A 20421-nucleotide genomic window follows, 5' to 3' on the forward strand; every position below is an offset into this window, starting at 1 on the left:
TTTCACTTGGCCAAAATCCCAGAAATTCTGCAGGAATCAGCTCTGGAAGATGGGGGCATTGCCAAACCAGGCAGGAGAACAGGAATGGGAGGTGTGGCTCACAGGAATGAAGGTGCTCCAAGGACACCTCACCCCAGGATGGGGCACAGTCCTGGACCTACTGGCAGTGTGGATACCCTGGATTTTATGGGATTAGGCTAAAAACTCATCTCAAACAAGGCAGCAGCTCCTCTCAGACCCCAAAACTGTCATGCTTTATTTCCTATCACTGATGGATTGGGATGGGTTTGGATCAGCTCCATCTTGTCCCCAGAACCCTGAATTTCCTCCTAGAGCTGGAATTCACCCTTTTGGGAATGTTCTTTCACCCCTTTCGCTCTTTCCATCCCCAGCTGATGCTCATCTCACATTTTTGGTGCTTTAACAAACATCTCCATCATTTTTTTCATGGCTTTGGACAACACCTTTATCTCCTGCACTTCAGCAGCAAAGCCCAGGAACTTCAGTGTGCTCCTAAATCAGCCACTGAAAAAATTCCCTGAACCCTACAAGGATAAAAATCATTGACACCAAAGGATGTGGAGGCCTTTGGGATGCAGCCTGGTCCTTCCTGGCTTGCTCTCACCCACAATTTGGGTGATCCATCAGCAACATAAGGGAAAAAACTCCAATCAATATTAAAAAATCCCAAACCTGCAGCTCCCACAAAGCTTTGACCCAGACCTGATGCTCCCAAACCAGGCTGAGGTGCCTCCCATGTCTCCCCAGGCTTTGGGGAGGCTCTGGAGCTCAGGGGCTGCCCAGCAAACTCAACTTCTTCTCAGCTGGGGCTTTTCTAACCCAGCTCTGCAAGACAAAAGGCTGCCTCGATCTGTCCTGGTGCTTTTTAGACCAATTCAAGTCCTCCCAGCCTCCAAACCAACCCTGACTGGCTCCAAAAGGAAACATTAATATTTAAGGAAGATAAATCACTGCTGGCCCACCTCATAAATCACTGTGGGCATCCCCCCCCAGCTCATCTCTGCTTCTTCATGCTCTGCTGCAGAGACCAATCTCCCTGTCAAGTTCCATTACTGGCTCCTGAGGATCCCCAGCGTGATGGGCGGAAGCCTCCAGGTGCTAAACCAACCCACTGCTCCTTTCTTTTAAGGAGAAATCCAGCCATTTCCAGCATCTCCTGGCTTTGGAAGGCACCTGCCACAGGACACCTGCTTGGGGACATTTGGGACAAACCTGGCTGGGGAGATGGATCCAAGTCCTCCCCACTTCACTGATCATTTATCAGTTTGTCAGTTTGTCCCACTGATAACAGAGCTGAGGAAGCCACTTCTCCTCCTCACAGGTGCAGAGGAGAAGGGAAACCACTTTCAGTCCCCTTTTGGGGGTTTCTCCCCCACAGAAAATCAGCCAGAGCTCCCCCTGCTCCCAGATCTTCCTCTGGGATGGGGATGCCCAAAGACAGGAGCCAGTACAGTCTGGGGGTGTGACACCTCCCAAAACAGGAGGATGGGATCTCTTCCAGAGGAGAATCCCAAGGCACAAACAGAACGAAGGAAGCTGCCACTGGGGAATATTAAATCTCCCCTTCCTGTTTATTCCCAGCTCGTGAAAGCAGCAAATAAATTGCAGTTTCGCAAAGGAAGAAAGATCTGAAATTGCTTTTAAAACAACCACAGAGTTCAGGGGATTTGCTGTTTCAAAATACCTGCTGATCCTCCCCAGAGTGCATCCACACAGCTCAAAACAAATCCCATTTAGAGGAGGGAAAAAAGCTGCTGGAGCAAAAAAGGAATCTCCCTGGATTTTTCCTACCAATGAGACACCACTCAGCCGACTGCAAAAAGCAGCATAAAGCACATTTCTGATGGCAACAGCAGCATAAACACAGGGACTTTAGACAGCCGAGAGAAGAAAGAAACATATGGTGCCTTCCAAGGGAGCAATATTGGGATGGGAGTCATCAGGGACTTGACAAACACTTGGAAACGCAGCTGTAGTTCCAGTAACGCATCCACAGGCTGTATTTTTGGGAAAAAAGGATTCTGTATGGGCATTAACTGGAAGTTAAAGTGTCTGAAATACAGGTGTGGAACAAATTACAATCCTGCTGATACATGGTGGGCTGGGATGGAGCCTCAATCCCACAAAACTAGATTTGCAAATATTTGGGAGAGTCCTGAAGCCCAGAGCTTGTGGCAACACACGAAACCCCTTCTGTCACAGACATCTTTTCATGAAAAAGCCTTTCTTTAGGATTTTTCCTCCTGAGAAGCTGAGAGGCCTCAGGAACAAAATGTAAACATTGATTATCTGCTGCTGTGGAATGCAACAGGTGCATCTGTGATTGGTCTCATGTTGGCTGTTTGTAATTAATGGCCAATCACAGTCAGCTGGCTCGGGCTCTGTCCGAGACAGAAGCTTCGTTATCATTCTTTCTGATTCTATTCTTAGCTTAGCTAGCTTTCTGATGAAACCTTTTATTCTATTCTTTTAGTATAGTTTTAATGTAATATATATAATAAAACAATAAATCAAGCCTTCTGAAACATGGAGTCAAAATTCTCATCTCTTCCCTCATCCAAGAACCTCTGTGAACACCGTCACACCCCTCCTTTAAAAACGGAATTTTTCCCATATCCCCCATATCCTCCAGCCCCATTTCCATCACAGTCCACGAGGTTTGAGCTCCCCCAGGACCCAGGAGCAGGAGGGAGGGCGGGCTCACCGGGAGGTGGGTGAACACGGCGAAGGTGCTGCGCAGGAAGCCGATCAGATCCACCAGGTACTCGCTGGCCCGGCTGCCCGGCTCCGGGGCCATCCAGTCGTAGTCGGCCAGCTGCAGGAACTGGTCGATCTTCTGGTTCAGGTTGGTGTAGATCTCCTCCTCAGCAGCGTGTCGAGCGTCCTGGGAATGAGGCAGGGCGTGGGATGGGGGCTCCAAACCAGCGAAATCATACATGTGATGGGGGCTCCAAACCAGCAAAATCCCACATGGGATGGGGGCTCTAATCTACCACCAAAACCCCATGTGGGATGGAGGCTCCAAATCAGCAAAATCCTCCATGGGATGAGGGCTCCAAACAACAAAAATCCTACATGGGATGGGGGCTCCACATCACTGAAATCCTACATGGGAAGGGAGCTCCACAGCACAGAGACGTGACATGGGATGGGGGCTTCACTCTACCACCAAAACCCCACGTGGGATGGGGGCTCCACACCAGCAAAATCCTACATGGGATGGCAGCTCCACACACCACCAAAATGCTGCATGGGATGAGGGCTCTACACAACCAAAATCCTACATGGGATAGGGGCTCCAAACCAGCAAAATTCCACATGGGATGGAGACTCCACTCCACCAAAATCCTACATGGGATGGGGCTCCACACCACCACCATAACCCCATGTGGGGTGGGGGCTCCACACCACTGAGGCCCCATATGGGATGGAGGCTCCACTCCACCTCCAAAACCCCATGTGGGATGGGGGCTCCAAACCACTGAGACCCCACATTGGATGAGGGCTCCACTCCACCACTGAAATCCTGCATGGGATGGAGGCTCCACACCACCAAAATCCTACATGGGATGAGGGCTCCGAATCAGCAAAATCCTACATGGGATGGGGGCTCCAAATCAGCAAAATCCTACATGGGATGGGGGCTCCACTCCATCTCTAACAGGGTGGGAGCTCCACCCAGCCTTTAGACTGGGATTTGACACAGCCCTAAAGCTCAGGGCAGCCACCACGAGGCTGCTACAGCCTCAGGCTGGTGGGACAGGGATCACCAGGCTGTGGTGGGCAGCACCAAGCTGGATTCTGACTCTGATGTCACCTGAGGACAAATCCAGAGGAGATGGAGGAGAGACTGGCTCCAGGGCTGGGATCCTGGTGCTGATGACACCAAGGTGGTGTTCAATGCCTGGATGGGCTGTTCCAGAGCTGATGATCCCTGTGGGTCCCTACAGCTCAGGATATCCCATGATTCTGAGGTGGGAGAGGAACATTCCCCATGGAAACCCCACCAAACCCAGGGCAGGGCTGGGTTCAGGAGACTCCCTGCCAGAACAAGGGCAGGACACTCAGCTTCAGGCCAGACAGGTAGATAAAGGCAGGATGGACTTCCCAGGGGACACCCCATGGCAAAGCCCCACCAAACCCACTCCTGCTGTTCCCACCTCTGGATACCCCACACCTGACCCAACCAGATCTCATATAATGCACTCCTGGAGTGGGATTTAAATGGTGGAAAATCTGGGAGTTTCTGTCAGCCCTGATTTTTAGGGGATAACGCCAAAAGGAATGGAAAGATGGAGAAATACAAATTCTGGAAATCTTCTTTCTGGGTGGAAGAGGAACCTGGTGTCCATGACACAGCACTCCAACAGCAAAGCAAGGACTTATTTAAATAAGAAATATCAGGCTTTTGCTTAAGATCTCCTTAATCCTTTCCCTAATTAGTGCTGCAAATTAAGGACAAAACCTCCCACAATCTCAACAGGAGTAACGCTCCAAAGGACAAACCCAAAGCGATGGTGCAACCTCCCCAAAAAATAGGCCAGAATCATCCTTGGGCTCAGCCCAGCTGGCCCTGAGGCCTCTTGAGCAGAGCAGATCCCTGCCAGCACCCACCCAGGGGCAGGACCCTGCAGGTGGTGGTGGTCCCATAGAGCTCACCTTGAAGGTGGTGGTCCCATAGAGCTTGGTGGTGTGCACGGTCTCGGGCAGCACGTTGGTGATGTTGGTGATGAACTCCTCCAGGAACTTGCAGGATTTCTCCAGGTGGGTGGTGTTGATGATGATCTGCACCAGCTGGGAAGGCAGAGAAGGGTTTCAGCCCCACTGCCAGTTCCATGCAATGCTGACGCTGTGCAAACACCCCGAGCTTTGCTATGGGCTCCAGTCTCTCCTCCTTTAACAACACCTAAATCCAAGATAATTTGGGGGGGGCAGCATTTCCCATGACAGCCACTAATACCACAGGAGGCGATTTTTTCTTTTCAAGGACTTTCCTACATTGAGCTGTCACTCAGGGCTCCCCAAAAAAACCTGCCAGGACACATCAGGAGGCTCCAGGTTGCCACTGAACCCGAAAAATAACCCGAGCTTGAGTGACACCGAGCAGCATCACACGGGCCCTGAACAAAGGAACCACGAGGTTTGGCTCTGGCAGGTGTGGGGTGAGCAGATCCCTGCCAGCCCTGGGGCAGCAGAACGCCCTGGGTTGGTGTCATTTCACTGCTGGAGCCTGGTGGGGCTGTCTGCAGCCACCTCCCGTGCAGGAAGGGCTTGGAAACGCTCCCAAATCTGAAGGAGATTGGATTCATCAGCAATTTCAAAGGTGCAGGCATAGAAATTGTGAAGTGACACCACAAAGATCCCAGCACTGGTGCTGGTGACACCCTGGGAGGTTCAGCCTGGACATAGGGAAGGAGAAGAGACACTGGAAAGGTGCAGAACTGGAGCTGGGTGTCCAGGGAAGCTGTGAGATGTCTGGGACAAATGAGAAGTTGGGAAAGGAAAGCCTTGGGTGACACAATGCAAGGCAGCAATAATTAAGTAAACAATTAGCAACTCCTTGTTTAATACCCAGAGGTCCCACCTGTCCTGGAGACCTGCAGATATATATGGATTAAAGTCATCAGGAACCTGATTTTGTACCAAAAAAAAAAAAAGGGACCACTGGAAGAAAATCCCAAATTAGGGTTTGTGCTGCAGCAATGTGCTGAATCCACTCAAACATCACCTAAAAATGAGGATTGCTCTTCCATTCCCTCACATTTCCCGCTTGGATGTCCTCTGGTCCTCCCTGAAGTCCTCTGACTTTAGCTCAAATTTATAACATTGCCCAAAATGTAGAGTACAAAATTCACCACCAATAGCAAAGAAACCTCTTCACTTTCCACAAGCTAAAGTTCCTCGCTTTGTACAACAACTCCGAGCAGTTTTCCAGGCAAATATTTAATGGAATGCTCCAAACCAGCACCTCCAGAAGGAGTTCTAAGGGACCTGCTGTCACCCTGCCCTGGAATCGCACAATCCAGGAATGGTTTGGCTTGGAAGGGACCTCAAGGATGATCTAATTCCAACCCGAACACCTCCTGCTATCCCAGGTGGATCCCAGCCCCAGTGTCCAACGTGGTCTTGGACACTGCCAGGGATCCAGGGGCAGCCACAGCAAATCTGGGATTTCCAGCCCAGCCCTTCACCCAGGAATTCCTTCCCAAGATCCCACCCATCTCTGCCCTGTGGCAGAGGGAAGCCATTCCCTGTGGCTCCATTCCCAAGGGAATCCACAGCCCACCTCTGTCAGTCCAACGTTTTTCCTCTTGATGACATTCTGTAAACAGTTGCTCAGGGTCCGGGTCAGCAGCAGATTTGTGGATTTTCTGATCATGTCATCGACTTCTGTGGAGCTGTGAAGTAAAATTCAAAGAGGAATTTGCAAGATGCTCCATGGAAAGAAAATCCCTGGGAATTCTCCTCATCCTCCTTCCCGACTCTCCCCTGCCTCACCCCTGAGCAGCCCTGCAGGGCTCACAGGATCTGATGTTTGAAATGCACCAAAATACAATAATTTAAGCATTTTCATCCATGTTTCAGGAGGAAAAGTGAATCAACATCTGGAGATCCCAAATTTCTCAGCCTCCCATCCAAGAGGAACTGGTCCAGCCTAAGGAAGAGCTGTCCATGGCATCAGCACAACCCTGCACTCAACACTGGGGATTGCATGTTCAGAACAAGGGAAATGAACTCCAATGGTGAAACCAAAATCAAAATCCTCCAAAATTCCCCTCTCAGCCCTTTCTGGGCTTTTACACAAAATTACAGAACCACGGAATGGTCAAGGTTGGAAGGGATCTTAAACAGAATCTGGAAAAACTGCAGGAGTGAGCAAAGTCACAGGGAATGGTTTAGAAGGTCACACTTCCAATGATCCCTGGATTTCCACACAGGGACTCCTCAGCACAGCACAGCTCCATCTCCCAGAATCCCAGAGTGGTTTGGGTTGGACGAGACCTTAAATCCCATCCCATTCCCAACCCCATCCATGGGCAGGGATGCCTCCCACTATCCCAGGTGGATCCAAGCCCCAATGTCCAACCTGGCCTTGGGCACTGCCAGGGATCCAGGGGCAGCCACAGCAGATCTGGCAATTCCAGCCCAGCCAGCAATTCCTTGCCAAGATCCCAGCCCAATCTCCCCTTTCCCAATGGGAGCCATTCCCTGGCTCCTGTCCCTCTGTCCCTTGTCCCCAGTCCCTCTCCAGCTCTCCTGGAGCCCCTTTATGAACTCTGAGGATTCCCTGGAATTTTCCCTACTCCAGGGGAGCATTCCCAGCTCTCCCAGCCTGGCTCCTGCCCTGGAACACCAGACTGCAAGCTCCTGCACCCCATTCCTGCCCCTTCCCAGCTGTCTGGAGCAGCAGCACCACTGGAATTTGGGGGTTCAGCCCCTCCCAGGTGCTCACGGTGGCACCTCTCCTTTCTCCAGGAGGTTTTGCCAACCCCCCTGCCAGAGGCTCCTTGGATCTGTGCTTGGCTCTGGATTAGCCCTGACAGGAGTGGGAATTGTCTCCTGCAGGAGGGGCAGGAGAGGGAATTCCCAATGGGAAGGCCGGGCAGGAACTCTGATCCTCCCGGTAAATGGAGCCCCTGACCTTTGGCTCCTTCTCCTGCTCCACCTGACAGAGGGGCCACGTCACAGAGCTGGGATTGACGTGGGAAACAAAAGCCAACCTTAAAGTTATCCCAGGAGAAAGGTGGGGGTGTTGGGATGCTGCAAGCAGGGGGTGGGAATGGCTGGGATGGGATTTTGGGTAGGAATTGCTGGCTGGGAGGGTGGGCAGGGGCTGGGATGGAATTCCCAGATTTGCTGTGGCTGCCCCTGGATCCCTGGCAGTGCCCAAGGCCAGGTTGGACATCGGGGTTTGGAGCAGCCTGGGATAGGGGAAGGTGTCCCTGCACTTTGTATCCCAAGTTCTTCCAGGATTTGGGGTTTGTTTGTAAAAAATCCAACCAAAACCCAAGCCTTGGTGATCAGAGCTGATCACCCTTGCACCCACTAATTTCCAGAGATACTCCCTATTTCCAGAGGGAAATTCCACTGGAAAAAGCAAGAGAGTACCTTTAAAGACAACCTGATGAACTCAACTTGTAAAAAGGCAAAAGTGCCGAGGAGATAAAGGAAATTTCCCTGCTCCAATCCAATTAATAGTGCCAATAATAAAAATTCCAAATGCTACAAACCCACCTGGAGCTCCAAACTCTCCTCAAGTGAAACAACTCCCACATCAAGGAGAACCCTCCCATCCCAACAAATACAAGGAGCTGCTTTAACAAAATAATTAGTGGTGGGGGGAGAAGAAAAAAAAAACCATAAAATGTGAGCTGCACTTTGTGCTGTGCAGGAAAAGGCTTGAAGGGAACTGTCTGGGATAATGACAGCTCCTGTCCCGGATCCTGTGGCAGCTGTGGTGACCTCCAGGCCCCTGTGAGTGACGGGCTGACCCCCAGCACTCCGGGGTCCTCCGTAAATGACAGGGCCAGGCGAAAAAAGAAAGGGAGGAGAAAAGGGAACTCGCTGCCGGCTTTGTAGCCAAGCTTCCTAATAAAACCTAATTCAAGCTGTCAGGGTGAAATGAAGAAAGTGTCAACAGGGGTTTGCAGAGAAATATTCCAAATGTTTGGCTGCGAGAGCTGGAGCTGGGGCTCCCCTCCCCCCGTGCTGCTCCGAAAGGGCTGGAAAATCCAATGTGGAAAGGAATTTTAATAATGGGTCTGGTGGGAGCCCCAGGAGGGACCCACGGGGACACCTCTGCTCCCTGCCCTGCCAGGGCCAATCATCCCAGCCACGGGGAGCAGCACCCACAGGAATGGGCTCTGGGAAGGGAGAGGGGCCATGGTGAGCCCGGGTTAGGGGCCCTGGGAGCCACCAGCAGGAGGAGGAGAAGCTGCCACCACTGCAAGGGTGAGGTGGAACATGGGGGAGAAACTCCTGAGCTCCCAGAGCAACCCACAGGGAAAGGGACTCTCCAAATTGGCATTAGAGAGTCCCTTTCTCCAGTAAGAAAAGGACTCCAGGGAGAATCCTTGGCTCCAGGGGAGAGCAGGAAAATCCTGGAGAGCCTGGGGCACTGAACAGCCACTGAGTCCCCAGAGCTGTCCCAGCTCCACAGCAGGCATGGGATAGGTTGGTATGGAAGGGACCTCAAATCCCATTGGGATCCAACTCCAGGGACACCTCCCACTGACCCAGGTGGATCCACCGTGGCCTTGGACACTGCCAGGGATCCAGGGGCAGCCACAGCAAATCTGGGAATTCCAGCCCAGCCAGCAATTCCTTGCCAAGATCCCAGCCCAATCTCCCCTTTCCCAGTGGCAGCCATTCCCTGGCTCCTGTCCCTGCAGGCCTTGTCCCCAGTCCCTCTCCAGCTCTCCTGGAGCCCCTTCAGGGACTCTGAGGATTCCCTGGATTTTTCCCTTTTCCAGGGGAACATTCCCAGCTCTGCCAGCCTGGCTCCAAAGCAGAGGGGCTCTGGAATTCTGGGAGCAGCTCTGGGGCCTCCTCTGGGCTCTCTCCACAGCTCCAGGGTCAGGTCATGGCCAGGATATGAAGCTCCCAAGGAGGTGGAACTCCCCCCACCCCAATCCAGCCCCGTGTTTGCCCAGGGAAGGGAAGGAGGATGAATCCCTCCAGCCAAACTCTTGTCCTGCATTTCTCAGCCTCTCCCAAGCTCTGAACGCTGCTGATGCAAAGGCAAAGCCCCAGCTCTCAGTTCCTGGCAGACCCTGCTGGTTTTCACTCTCACACACGTACACATGGGTGAAACGAGCATCAAAGCACCCTGGGATGGAGCAGGGAGGGTAAACACATGGAATATTTTGCAGGCTTTAAAAAAAAAAAAATCACATTATTTGTATATAAACTCCCCGAAGAAACAAGAACAACAAAAGCACGAAACCAGCAGCTGAAACTCGTTCCTGACCAAAAATCCAACCCTCAGAGCCCTCCTGACAACACTTCCATGGAACCACGGGATTCCCATTCCTTGGGGAGCTGTGAGGGGAGGCCTGGGGAGATCAGAGGTGCTCCAGCAGACCCTGGGGACGAGTGGCCACCACAGCCTCTCTCCAGACATCCCCATTCATTTATTTATTAAAGGAATGCCACAGAAACATCTCAGAGGAAACAGCCCCAACTGAGATTGTCCTGGGAACACGGAATTCCCTGGAAGTGTCCAAGGCCAGGCTGGAGGAGGCTTGGAGCACCATGGAAATTGTCCAGTGATGGGTTTGGAAACAATCCCCAAAGTTTCTCCCAACCCAAACAATGCTGGGATCTCCCCCTGCAGGAGCAGAGGTGTCCAGCCAAAATCCCACTGCTCCAGAGCCACTTCCAGCCTGGACAGGCTCCATGCGCAGGAGGAGGCCGGTGGTGAGAGGAGAGCCTTGGAGTACTTCTGGGAATCAGAAGTGGAATGGCACCAGTCCTGGTTTTATTGTGATTGCTGAGGTGAGGATCCGACAGGACACTGGGTGGGTGAGTTGGGTGATGTCCCACGGTCTGGTGTGCCATGTGCTGGTTATGCTGGAGAATAAGACAAGGGCAGAAGCAGCTGCTTGGGTCAGGAAGTATTTAGTGGCAGCTTCAATGGCTCGTGGGTGATGGGATTTTGAGATTAATGGGAGGATGGCGAGTGTGTTGATTTCAAGGCCGGTCCAGGCCACAATTCAGTGGTTATTTGAGACAATAATGGTTGCTCCTAGGAGTAGACTAATAATTAAGATTAGATTTGTTTGGGGGTTCACTAGCAGGGGAAGGAGTTGAACCATCCCTTTTGGGGTATGGGCCCCATAGCTTGTTTAGCTGACCCTACTAGAAAGTCATATAAAGGAAGCGTGGAGGGCTTTGATTCCCTCTGGTGTAGGTTGGATTCCTGCTTTTCTAAGCACTAGGAAATGAGAGGGTTGGTAGAACAGAGGGTTGGTAGAGAGCTGGTGAACAGCTCCATGTTCACTGTATCGCAGTGACCCTTAGGGCTCAGGCACATTTCCAGCAGGGCCTCAGGAGAGGAGGCAGGCCCGCTCTCTGAGGGCACAGCTCCCACCTGAGGTGCAGGTCCTCGGAGAACTTGAGGCAGGCGTAGATGAACTCCTTGATCTGGCCGTAAACCTTGGGCACAAACTCCGAGAAGGGGAACTTCTTTGGGAAGGGTTGCTGGAAAACAGGGGGAGAACAGTTCCAGAGGGAGGGCTCTCCCAGGCAGGCAGAGCAATTCTGGGATTTATCCTGGATTTTATCAACACTTCATCCAAGGGGGAGAGCAGATAATCACAAATAGAGCAAGAGGGCTTTGCGGCCATTCCCTCTCCCAACTCCCTTCTCCTCCCTCCTTGGGAACATCTGGAATTCTTCCCCCACCATGCACAAAGTGTTTTCCTGCTCACCTTCCCCAGGTGCTGCCCAAAATCCAGGAGCAAACAGATTTTCCAACACCAAATTTTCCCAGTTTTTACCCCCAGCACTCAGAGCTGGGAGGGGCAGGGAGCAGCTGAACCCCAGGACTGAATTTTGGGGCAGGACACAGAAACCTGAACCCCAGACTGGGATCATCAGGGTTGGATTTGCTGCCTGCCAGGTGTGGATTTAGGATTTGGGGGACATCTGGACACACTTTGGTTTTCCAAGCACATGCTCGTGCAAAGGCCAAGAACCATCACTTTTCTGGGCTCTTTTTCTCTAAATATGAGACTAAAACCAAAAAAGGTCAATCCCAGGGTCCATAAAATAGGAATAAAATGCCAGTGGAAGAGGATTTTTCTACGTGTGTGACACAACACTCTGAGAGAAATACAAATCCCACTTCCCTCATCCACACAAGGAAATGCATCCCATGGGAGGAATATTGGTTCTTCCCCATTGATTTCCTTCCTCTTTTATTGTTTATTTGGGTTGGGGAGTTGATTTGGGGTTTTTTGGATGCTTTAAATGCCCACAAAGGGTGTGAGGTTCTCCTGCCCCAGCAGCCAGGCCAGGCCAGGCCATGCTCCCCATTCCAAGATTTACCTTTTCAAGTTCAGCATCCTGGAATGGGAACTGCCCAACGATTTTCCTATAAACGTCTTCATTTGACACCGGGATGGGGCTGTAGTTATCTGAGTCAAGGATATTTCTGGGAGAAGAAAAGAAGAGTCAGGGAGACAACTGAGAGGGGAAAGTTTTCCTGCTGGGTCAGGGGATTCCCAGAGGCTGCTGCCAGGCTAAGGTGGGATCCCAAATTCCTGCAGCAGCAGCCAGGGATGGCCCAAAGCAGCCACAGCTCGGTGATGGAGCGAGGGCACAGAACCGTGGAATGGTTTGGGTGGGAAGGGACCCTAAATCCCACCCAGTGCCACCCATCCATGGCAGTGACACCTCCCACTGTCCCAGGTGGATCCAAGCCCCAGTGTCCAACCTGGCCTTGGGCACTGCCAGGGATCCAGGGGCAGCCACAGCAAATCTGGGAATTCCAGCCCAGCCCCTGCCCACCCTCCCAGCCAGCAATTCCTTGCCAAGATCTCAGCCCAATCTCCCCTTTCCCAGTGGGAGCCATTCCCTGGCTCCTGTCCCTCTGTCCCTTGTCCCCAGTCCCTCTCCAGCTCTCCTGGAGCCCCTTCAGGGACTCTGAGGATTCCCTGGATTTTTCCCTTCTCCAAGGGAGCATTCCCAGCTCTGCCAGCCTGGCTCCCAGTCCTAGAGCAGCTCTGGGGTTTCCTCTGATTTTACTCCAGCAGGGAAAGACCCAGATGGGCTTCAAGGTCCCTTCCCACCCAACCCATTCCACCTTTCTGTGACTGATCCCTCAAAAACTTCCACACAGGGGCCAGAACCCCTCAGTGAGGGGTGTCTCAGGAGGTTCTGTTGGAGCCTCTCACCTGAAGACCCCAGCCCATTTCTTCAGCAGGGTCTCGCTGTACTGGTCCTGGATCTCCAGCAGCATGTCAAAGAGCTGGTTCACAGGGAAGCCATAACCCTGCAGAGCAGCAGGAAGGGAATGAAACCCCCAGCAGGCAGCTAGGGATCATGGTCTATATTTAACAGGGGCAAATCCTCCTCCAACACCACCCCTGGGGATCATTGTCTGTACTTAACAGGGACAAATCCTCCTCCAGCACCACCCCTGGGTATCCCTGTCTGTATTTAACAGGGGAAAATCCTCCTCTAGGACCACTCCTGGGGATCCCTGTCTGTATTTAACAGGAGTAAATCCTCCTCTAGGACCACCCCAGGTGTAGCTGGGGCTCACTGTCTGTATTGACCAGGGGCAAATCCTCCTCAGGCACCACCCCTGGTGCAGCTGGAGGGGCTCAGGGGGTGATTGACCAAGGGAGCACCACCCAGAGCTGTCCCAGGCCCAAGCTTGGTCCTTGCACAGACCAAACCAGACTGTCCCTTAGGCCATCTAGAAATGCTAAAAAAATTCTGGCATTTTTTTGGCCTAGAAATGCTGAAAAAAGAGCTTGGTCAGCCCAGCCCAGGCACCAAAGCACTGCTGGAGCTCTGGGAGCACCAGGAGAGGCCCCACGTACCTGGAGCGTGTCAGCAAAGAGCACAATGAGGTTCTTCAGGTCCAACACCAGGCTGGGATCAGAGCAGTAGGACTGGAGAGGAGGGCAGAGAGGAAAACACAGCTGTGACTGTGTGGCACAGCCCAAACCCTGCCCTGAGCCCCCCTGTGCCACCAGGGATCTGATAAACACTGCCCAGAGTTTATCTGATAAACGCTGCCCAGGAGCAGAGAGGCAGGGCGGATAAGGGTGATAAGGCTGATAAGGCTCTGCTCTCCGGGCTGGAGAAGGCTCTGGGCTGCCCCAGAGACACCTGAGGTGTGTCTAAAACTGCCCAGGAGCTGCTGGGCAGTGAGAGGAGATGGCTCCCACGGTGTTGTCACCGTGGGACAGGGTGACATTTAATATTTACCTCTCATTTCATTTGCCTCTCATTTAATATTTACTGTGTTGTGTCTGATGGTAATGAAGCATCTCAGCCAGGCTGAGGGGAAAACACGCTGGATCGCAGCTCCAGCACGGGGATTTATCCTGCTCCAAACCCCCCAGACACAGCTCAGTGTCCCCAGAGCAGCCCCAGTCCCCCCTGGGCTTCCCAAGAGCAGCCAAAAATGAGCTGGAAAATGTGGAGTTTGAGACAGAGGCTGCCCAAATATAGAATCAGTGATCCCCGGCTGGAAAGGGAGTGGGATTTAAGCTCGCTGGAAACTCCAGGAGGAACAGCTCCATTAATCAGAGGGAAGGACTGGGAGACACACGTTTTCCATCTCCCTGTCCAAAAAGGAGAGTCAGGAAGAAAGATAATGCCCTGAAGCATCAGCAGTGATTAAAGATGTCCCTGTCTGCGGCGAGGAGGAAAATCCAGGGATAAATTTGTCTGCCTTGGAAGGATCCAAATGGCCTCAGCGAGGTGAGAGACCCTCCCTCAGATCCCAGTCTGGGATGCAGGGCACTGGTTGAACTGGGAGCGCTCAGGGCAAATAAATGGTGGTGGCCACAGGGGTTGGGAAATCGGGGAATGTTTTGTGATTGCTGAAGAAGCCTCCCCTGGCAGCCACTCCGTGCGTTCCCTTTGGCACCACTTGAAACAACCTGAGTGGCAACAAAGCTGGGAACACCAAAAAAACCCCGTGGCTGGGCCTGCCTCAGCCTCCTGCTGCCAGCCCCGAGAAAATCCCACTTGAAACCAAAACAAACACAGGTTTGCAGCTGGGGGGGTTGGTGTTTATCCCCCCTGGCAGCACAGGAGCTGGGGGGGAAGGAGGAGGCTCTGCAGTCACCTGGATGGGGATGGAGAACAGCAGGAACCTTCTGGGGTCTCTCATCCCACAGAGATCTGTGCCCTTCTCTTCCCATATTTTCACCCTTGCTCTCTCCTGGGGTTCTCTCCCTCTGAATTTGGTTTTTCAGCCCATTTTTAGCCCATTTCTCAGCCCTATTTTAGCCCATTTCTAGCCCATTTTCCAGCCATGAAATTTAAGGGATCAAGATGATCTCTAAGGTCCCCTCCTACACAAACCACTCTGGGTTTCTACAATCCTCTATCAAACAAGGTCATGATTCAGCGTGCCAAAAAGATGCTGTAACACCAGTTTATTGTGAAAAATCAACTTTCCAGTCACCTGGATGGTGATGGAGAGCACCAGGAACCTTCTGGGTTCCCTCATCCCAGAGACATCCAGGTTCATCAGAGAGATCCATGCCCATCTCCTCCCATATTTTCACCCTTTCTGTCTCCTGCGGTTCTCTCCCTCTGAATTTGGTGTTTTCAGCCCATTTCTCAGCACATTCCCAGCTGTGAAATTTAAGGGATCAAGGTGATCTCTAAGGTCCCCTCTGACTGAAACCACTCTGGGATTGTCTGTGTGCCAAAAAGATGCTTTAGCCCTCAGTTTTTTAGGAAAAATCAACTTTCCAGTCACATGGATGGGGATGGAGAACACCAGGAATCTTCTGGGATCCCTCATCCCTGAGAGATCCAGGTTCATCAAAGAGATCTGTGTCCTGCTCTTCCCATATTTTCACCCAAGGTGCTCCTGGCTCTCTCCTGGGGTTCTGTCTCTCTGGATTTGGTTTTTCAGCCCATTTTTAGCCCATTTCTCAGCACATTCCCAGCCATGAAACTTAAGGGATCAAGGTGATCTCTAAGGTCCCCTCCAACCCAAACCACTCTGGGATTCTCTGACCATGTGTGCCAAAAAGATGCCTTCCCCCCTCTTGGGAAAATTCAGCTTTCTTGGGAAAGGTCAATTTTCCCTTTCCAGTCATGTGGATGGGGATGGAGAACACCAGGAATCTTCTGGGATCCCTCATCCCTGAGAGATCCAGGTTCATCAGAGAGATCTGTGTCCTTCTCTTCCCATATGTTCACCCTTGCTCTCTCCTGGCTCTCTCCTGGGGTTTTGTCTCTCTGGATTTGGTTTTTCAGCCCATTTTCCAGCCCAATTTTAGCCCATTTTTCAGCCATTAAATTTAAGGGATCAAGGTCATCTCCAAGGTCCCTTCCAACCTAAACCACCCTGGGATTCTCTGACTCTCTATCAAACAAGGTCATGCTTTTTGAAAAAGATGCTCTTCCCCACCCCCATTTTTTTGGGACAAATCAACTCCTTCTGCTGGTGCTCCTCAAAAATTCTGGATTAAATAATGACAAAAACATAAACCCACCATTTTAGTCTTCAAAATATCGAGTTTGGCAGGGAAATTCAGCCAACCAAGAGGCTAAAACAACCCAGAGAAAGAGAATTATCTGCGTGTCTGTGTCGTTCCTTTAAACACTCATTGGAAAAGAGGGAAAACAAAGAATCCTGAGGGGGGAAAAAAGGCAGAATTGCAACATGTCAGGGACAGTCAAGCAACAGCTGAGCTCTGCTGGGCTTTTACTCACGGAGTGGGTCCTGAGGGCTGCGATGGTTTTGGACAGGGCCATCTCCCACAGCTCATCAATGTAGGCCCGGTTGACCAGGCCCTGCGTGGTGTGCAGGATGTGATCCTCCACCACAAAAAACCTGAAACGCAGAAAACGCCACCAAAACTTCACATCTGAGGGGTCCAAGGGCATCCCCGAGCCCCTTCGGGCAAAGCTGGCCTCTGGGTTTGGGGGATTTGTCAAACCCAGGCAGCTCCAAGCGCTTTATTCCCTCATTTTTAATTTCACTGGGTTGGAGGAGGGAGGTAAAACCCTCCCTGTGTGTACACAAAGGCAGAATTCCCCCTCTGTGAGCTCTCCACCTTGTTATTCCCACAAGAACCACGGATTAAACTCTGCTGCAGCCAGCAGCAAGTCCATCACAACTGGGGAAAATGCTTTATCTTGCTATATCTGCAGGGGAAACTGCTTTATCTGCAGGGAAAAATGCTTTATCTGCAGGGAAAAACACTTCATCTGCAGGGGAAAATGCTTTAAATACAGGGAAAACTGCTTTATCTGCAGGGGAAAATCCTTTATCTGCAGGGTAAAATGCTTTAAGTATAGGGAAAACTTGATCTTCAATGCTTTAAGTATAGGGAAAACTTTATCTTCCCTCTTTATCTGCAGGGAAAAACATTTTATCTGCAGGGAAAAATGCTTTATCTGGAGGGAAAAATTATTCAAATACAGGGGAAAATGTTGGAATTGTAGGGAAAACGCTTTATCTGCAGGGAAAACTGCTTTAAGTACAGGGAAAATGCTTAATTTGCAGGGGAAAATGCTTTATCTGCAGGGGAAAATATTTTAATTACAGGGAAAACTGCTTTATCTGCAGGAAAAAATGTTTTAAGTACAGGGAAAAAATGTTGGAACTGTAAGGAAAAATTAATAATCTGCAGGGGAAAACGCTTTATTTGCAGGGAAAAATGCTTTAAGTGCAGGGAAAAATGTTGGAACTGCAGGGAAAATCCCCTCTCCCACCCAGGCCCACTACGTGCTCCCAGATTTCCAGACAACCCCAATTTGCTCCAATCTCCAGTTGGAGATCAACTCTGCTGCTCCAAACAAAGTGTTTTCCAAGGAATGAGGGTGAGAGTGGCCATTTTAAATGGTGACACACGAATTTCCAGGTGTTTTTCCCAAGGAAATCCAGGCCAGGAGCAGGGAGCTGCAGGAGGGGAGCAGCACACGTGGAATTATTGAAATCATTCTCATTATTAGATGAATAAAGAACAAATCCTATCCAATTTTTATGGATCAGCAGCCTTTGGAATTCTCCTCTCAGAGCTCAGTTTGGGAAGATTTATATTTAAATTTGAGCGTGACAAAAAAGCAGCTCTGGGGAATGGAGAATCACCTCCTCCAGCAGGAAAATAATTAAAGAATAATCGTTAAATATTCCAGAATCATTAAAGCAGAGGGCCAAAGATGAACATAATCCACAGGGATCATTTATCCTAAATTCCCAGAAATTAATAAAAATTCCTAGAAATTCATAGAAAATCCCCAAAAATTCATAGAAAATCCCAGAAATTCACAGACTGCTACAAGAGCTGGCAGGTCCCTCCCCGCTCCCCCCTCAGTGACACAGCAAAGTGGATAAAATTCACTTTACAACACTTAAAAAGCACAAACCACCTCTTTTTTTGTCCTGTTTTGGCTTTGAGGACCACCAAAAATACCAACATTCCCTCCTCTCATGGTTTTTTCTGGGCTCCTGAGCAGCCCAGGCCACCCATTTTTAGCAGGGCCATGTATAAAAGGAACACCTACCCTACAATTTGATTGAAATACTTCCTGTAGCCATCTAAAGTTTCGTGCTGCAACAAAGAGAGAGGGAGCAGAGGTTAAAACCCAGGTGGCCGAGGGCAAGGGGGGATTTTGGGGATGAGCCAGGGGCAGCAGGAGCCCGGGATGAGGCTCCAGGACAGACTGACCATGTTGGAGGGAGGCTGCAGCACCAGCCGCGCTTGTTTTCTCCTCTGCTTCCTGTAGTAGCTCTCAAAGGTCTCCCGGGCTCCCTGGAAAACAGGAAAGGGTCATTGCAGCCCTCAGGATGTGCAGGAAGAGGTCACTTGGAATGTAAACCGTGGAATCGCTGAGGTTGGAAAAGCCCTCTGAGATCTGGGAGTCCAATCATGCCCAGCAGCACGAGGGCCACCAGTGCCACATGTCCCCAAGTGCCACATCCACAGGGCTGGAAATCCCTCAGGGATGGGCACTCCAAACCTCCCTGGGCACTTCCAATTCCTGATTCCCTTTGCCATGGAGAAATTCCTCCCAATGTCCACCCTGAGCTCCCCTGAGGCCGTTCCCTCTGCTCCTGTCCCTGTTCCCCTCCTGGCAGGAGCTGTGCAGAGCCACAAGGGCCCCCTGAGCCTCCTTTGCTCCAGGCTGAGCCCCTGCCCAGCTCCCTCAGGGATTGTGCAGCCCCTTCCCAGCTCCCTCAGGGATTCTGCAGCCCCTTCCCAGCTCCCTCAGGGATTCTGCAGCCCCTGCCCAGCTCCCTCAGGGATTCTCCAGCCCCTGCCCAGCTCCCTCAGGGATTCTCCAGCCCCTTCCCAGCTCCCTCAGGGATCCTCCAGCCCCTTCCCAGCTCTGTTCCTGCCCTAGCCCTGCTGCCACCCGCAGCTGGCACAATCAATGTCCAACCTTGTGTTCCTCCACCACAAACATGGAACTTTCCCCCAAAGTTCCATTCAAGTATCAGAGCACAAGGAGTTGATCTGAACACACGGAGCCCAACCCCGAGTGCTCAGGTACAGGAACGTTCCCTGTCCAGTTCCTGGGATCCACAGGGATGTGCCCAGCTGCTTTCTGGACCACAATCTGGACAAATGTTGGATTTATTGTTCCATGGAACAACCAGTGGTGGTGTCAGCAAAGAGAACGAGGGGCCAAAAGACACCAAAGCCAGAAACAGGGGGAGGTAAAGGCCAGCTTGGACAGGGCCTGAAGCACCCTGGGATAGGTTAGGATTCCCTACCCATGGATGGGCTCAAAAGGTCCCTCCAACCAAGCCCTCCTGGGAATCTGTGAATTCCAGAATGTTTGGAATGTTGAATATTTGGGGTGCAGCATTCCAGAATGTGTTTGGGGATACAGAATTCCAGAATGGGTTTGGGGTACAGAATTCCAGAAAGTGTCTGAGGTGCAGAATTCCAGAATGTGTTTTATGTACAGAATTCCAGAATGTGTTTGGGGTGCAGAATTCCAGAATGGGTTTGGGGTGCAGAATTCCAGAATGGGTTTGGGGTACAGCATTCCAGAATGTGTTTGGGGTGCAGAATTCCAGAATGTGTTTGGAATGGAGAACTCCAGAATTGTGTTTGGGCTGCAGCATTCCAGAATGTGTTTGGGGTGCAGAATTCCAGAATGTGCTTTGTGTACAGAATTCCAGAATGTGTTTGGGGCACTCCTCAAGACCACTCTGTATCATTGGGAGAAACAAACTCTGCAGCTCATTTTTCCCAGCCTGCTGTGGGTCTGAGTGTCCAGAGGGTTTCCATGCCCACAGCTGACCCCCTTCCATGGCCATCACCCCTGGGCTGGGCTCCAGATGGCCCCTCTGGGGTGATCTTTGCTCCAAACCAGGCTCCACCTCAGCATCCCCATCCTGGAGCTCCCCAGAACTCAAGGATGAGCCCCCGGGCCATCCAGCCTGGATGTTTCATCCCTGCCCATCCTCCCTCCTCCACATCCACCCTGTCTTCTGTCTGAAATTGGATCACAAACATCTCAGGGAAGGGACAACGTCTTGCTTTGAACTGTTGGGAGCCAAGGGAGAGGGAAAAAAAAAAAAACAACAAAAAACCCAACTCAGCCTCATTTAGAATTCACAAAACAAACAACATGCAACAACAAATATCACCTGAGCGAGGCACCAGCTGTCAACCTGCTCCTCTCCAGAAAATAAATTAATTAAAAGCAAAACCTGATGGTAATTTAATGATTCTC

The 20421-nt window shown here is 51.3% G+C and overlaps 1 protein-coding gene across 6 annotated transcripts in view; it reads right to left on the bottom strand.

Annotated features, from left to right (window-relative positions):
• EXOC6B (exocyst complex component 6B) overlaps positions 1-20421 on the bottom strand; it is a 292980-nt gene that overhangs the window by 101510 nt on the left and 171049 nt on the right. For all 6 annotated transcript variants that reach the window (XM_074540721.1, XM_074540719.1, XM_074540718.1 and 3 more), the window contains 10 exons: positions 18402-18485; positions 18238-18284; positions 16441-16561; positions 13575-13646; positions 12921-13018; positions 12073-12178; positions 11114-11223; positions 6308-6419; positions 4681-4815; positions 2726-2905 (listed from right to left, as the gene is read on the bottom strand). In XM_074540721.1, coding sequence (XP_074396822.1) covers positions 2726-2905; positions 4681-4815; positions 6308-6419; positions 11114-11223; positions 12073-12178; positions 12921-13018; positions 13575-13646; positions 16441-16561; positions 18238-18284; positions 18402-18485 — 1065 coding nt within the window. The remainder of the gene's footprint in view (positions 1-2725; positions 2906-4680; positions 4816-6307; positions 6420-11113; positions 11224-12072; positions 12179-12920; positions 13019-13574; positions 13647-16440; positions 16562-18237; positions 18285-18401; positions 18486-20421) is intronic.

Source organism: Zonotrichia albicollis, chromosome 5, assembly GCF_047830755.1.
Source record: "Zonotrichia albicollis isolate bZonAlb1 chromosome 5, bZonAlb1.hap1, whole genome shotgun sequence".
NCBI lineage: Eukaryota > Metazoa > Chordata > Aves > Passeriformes > Passerellidae > Zonotrichia > Zonotrichia albicollis.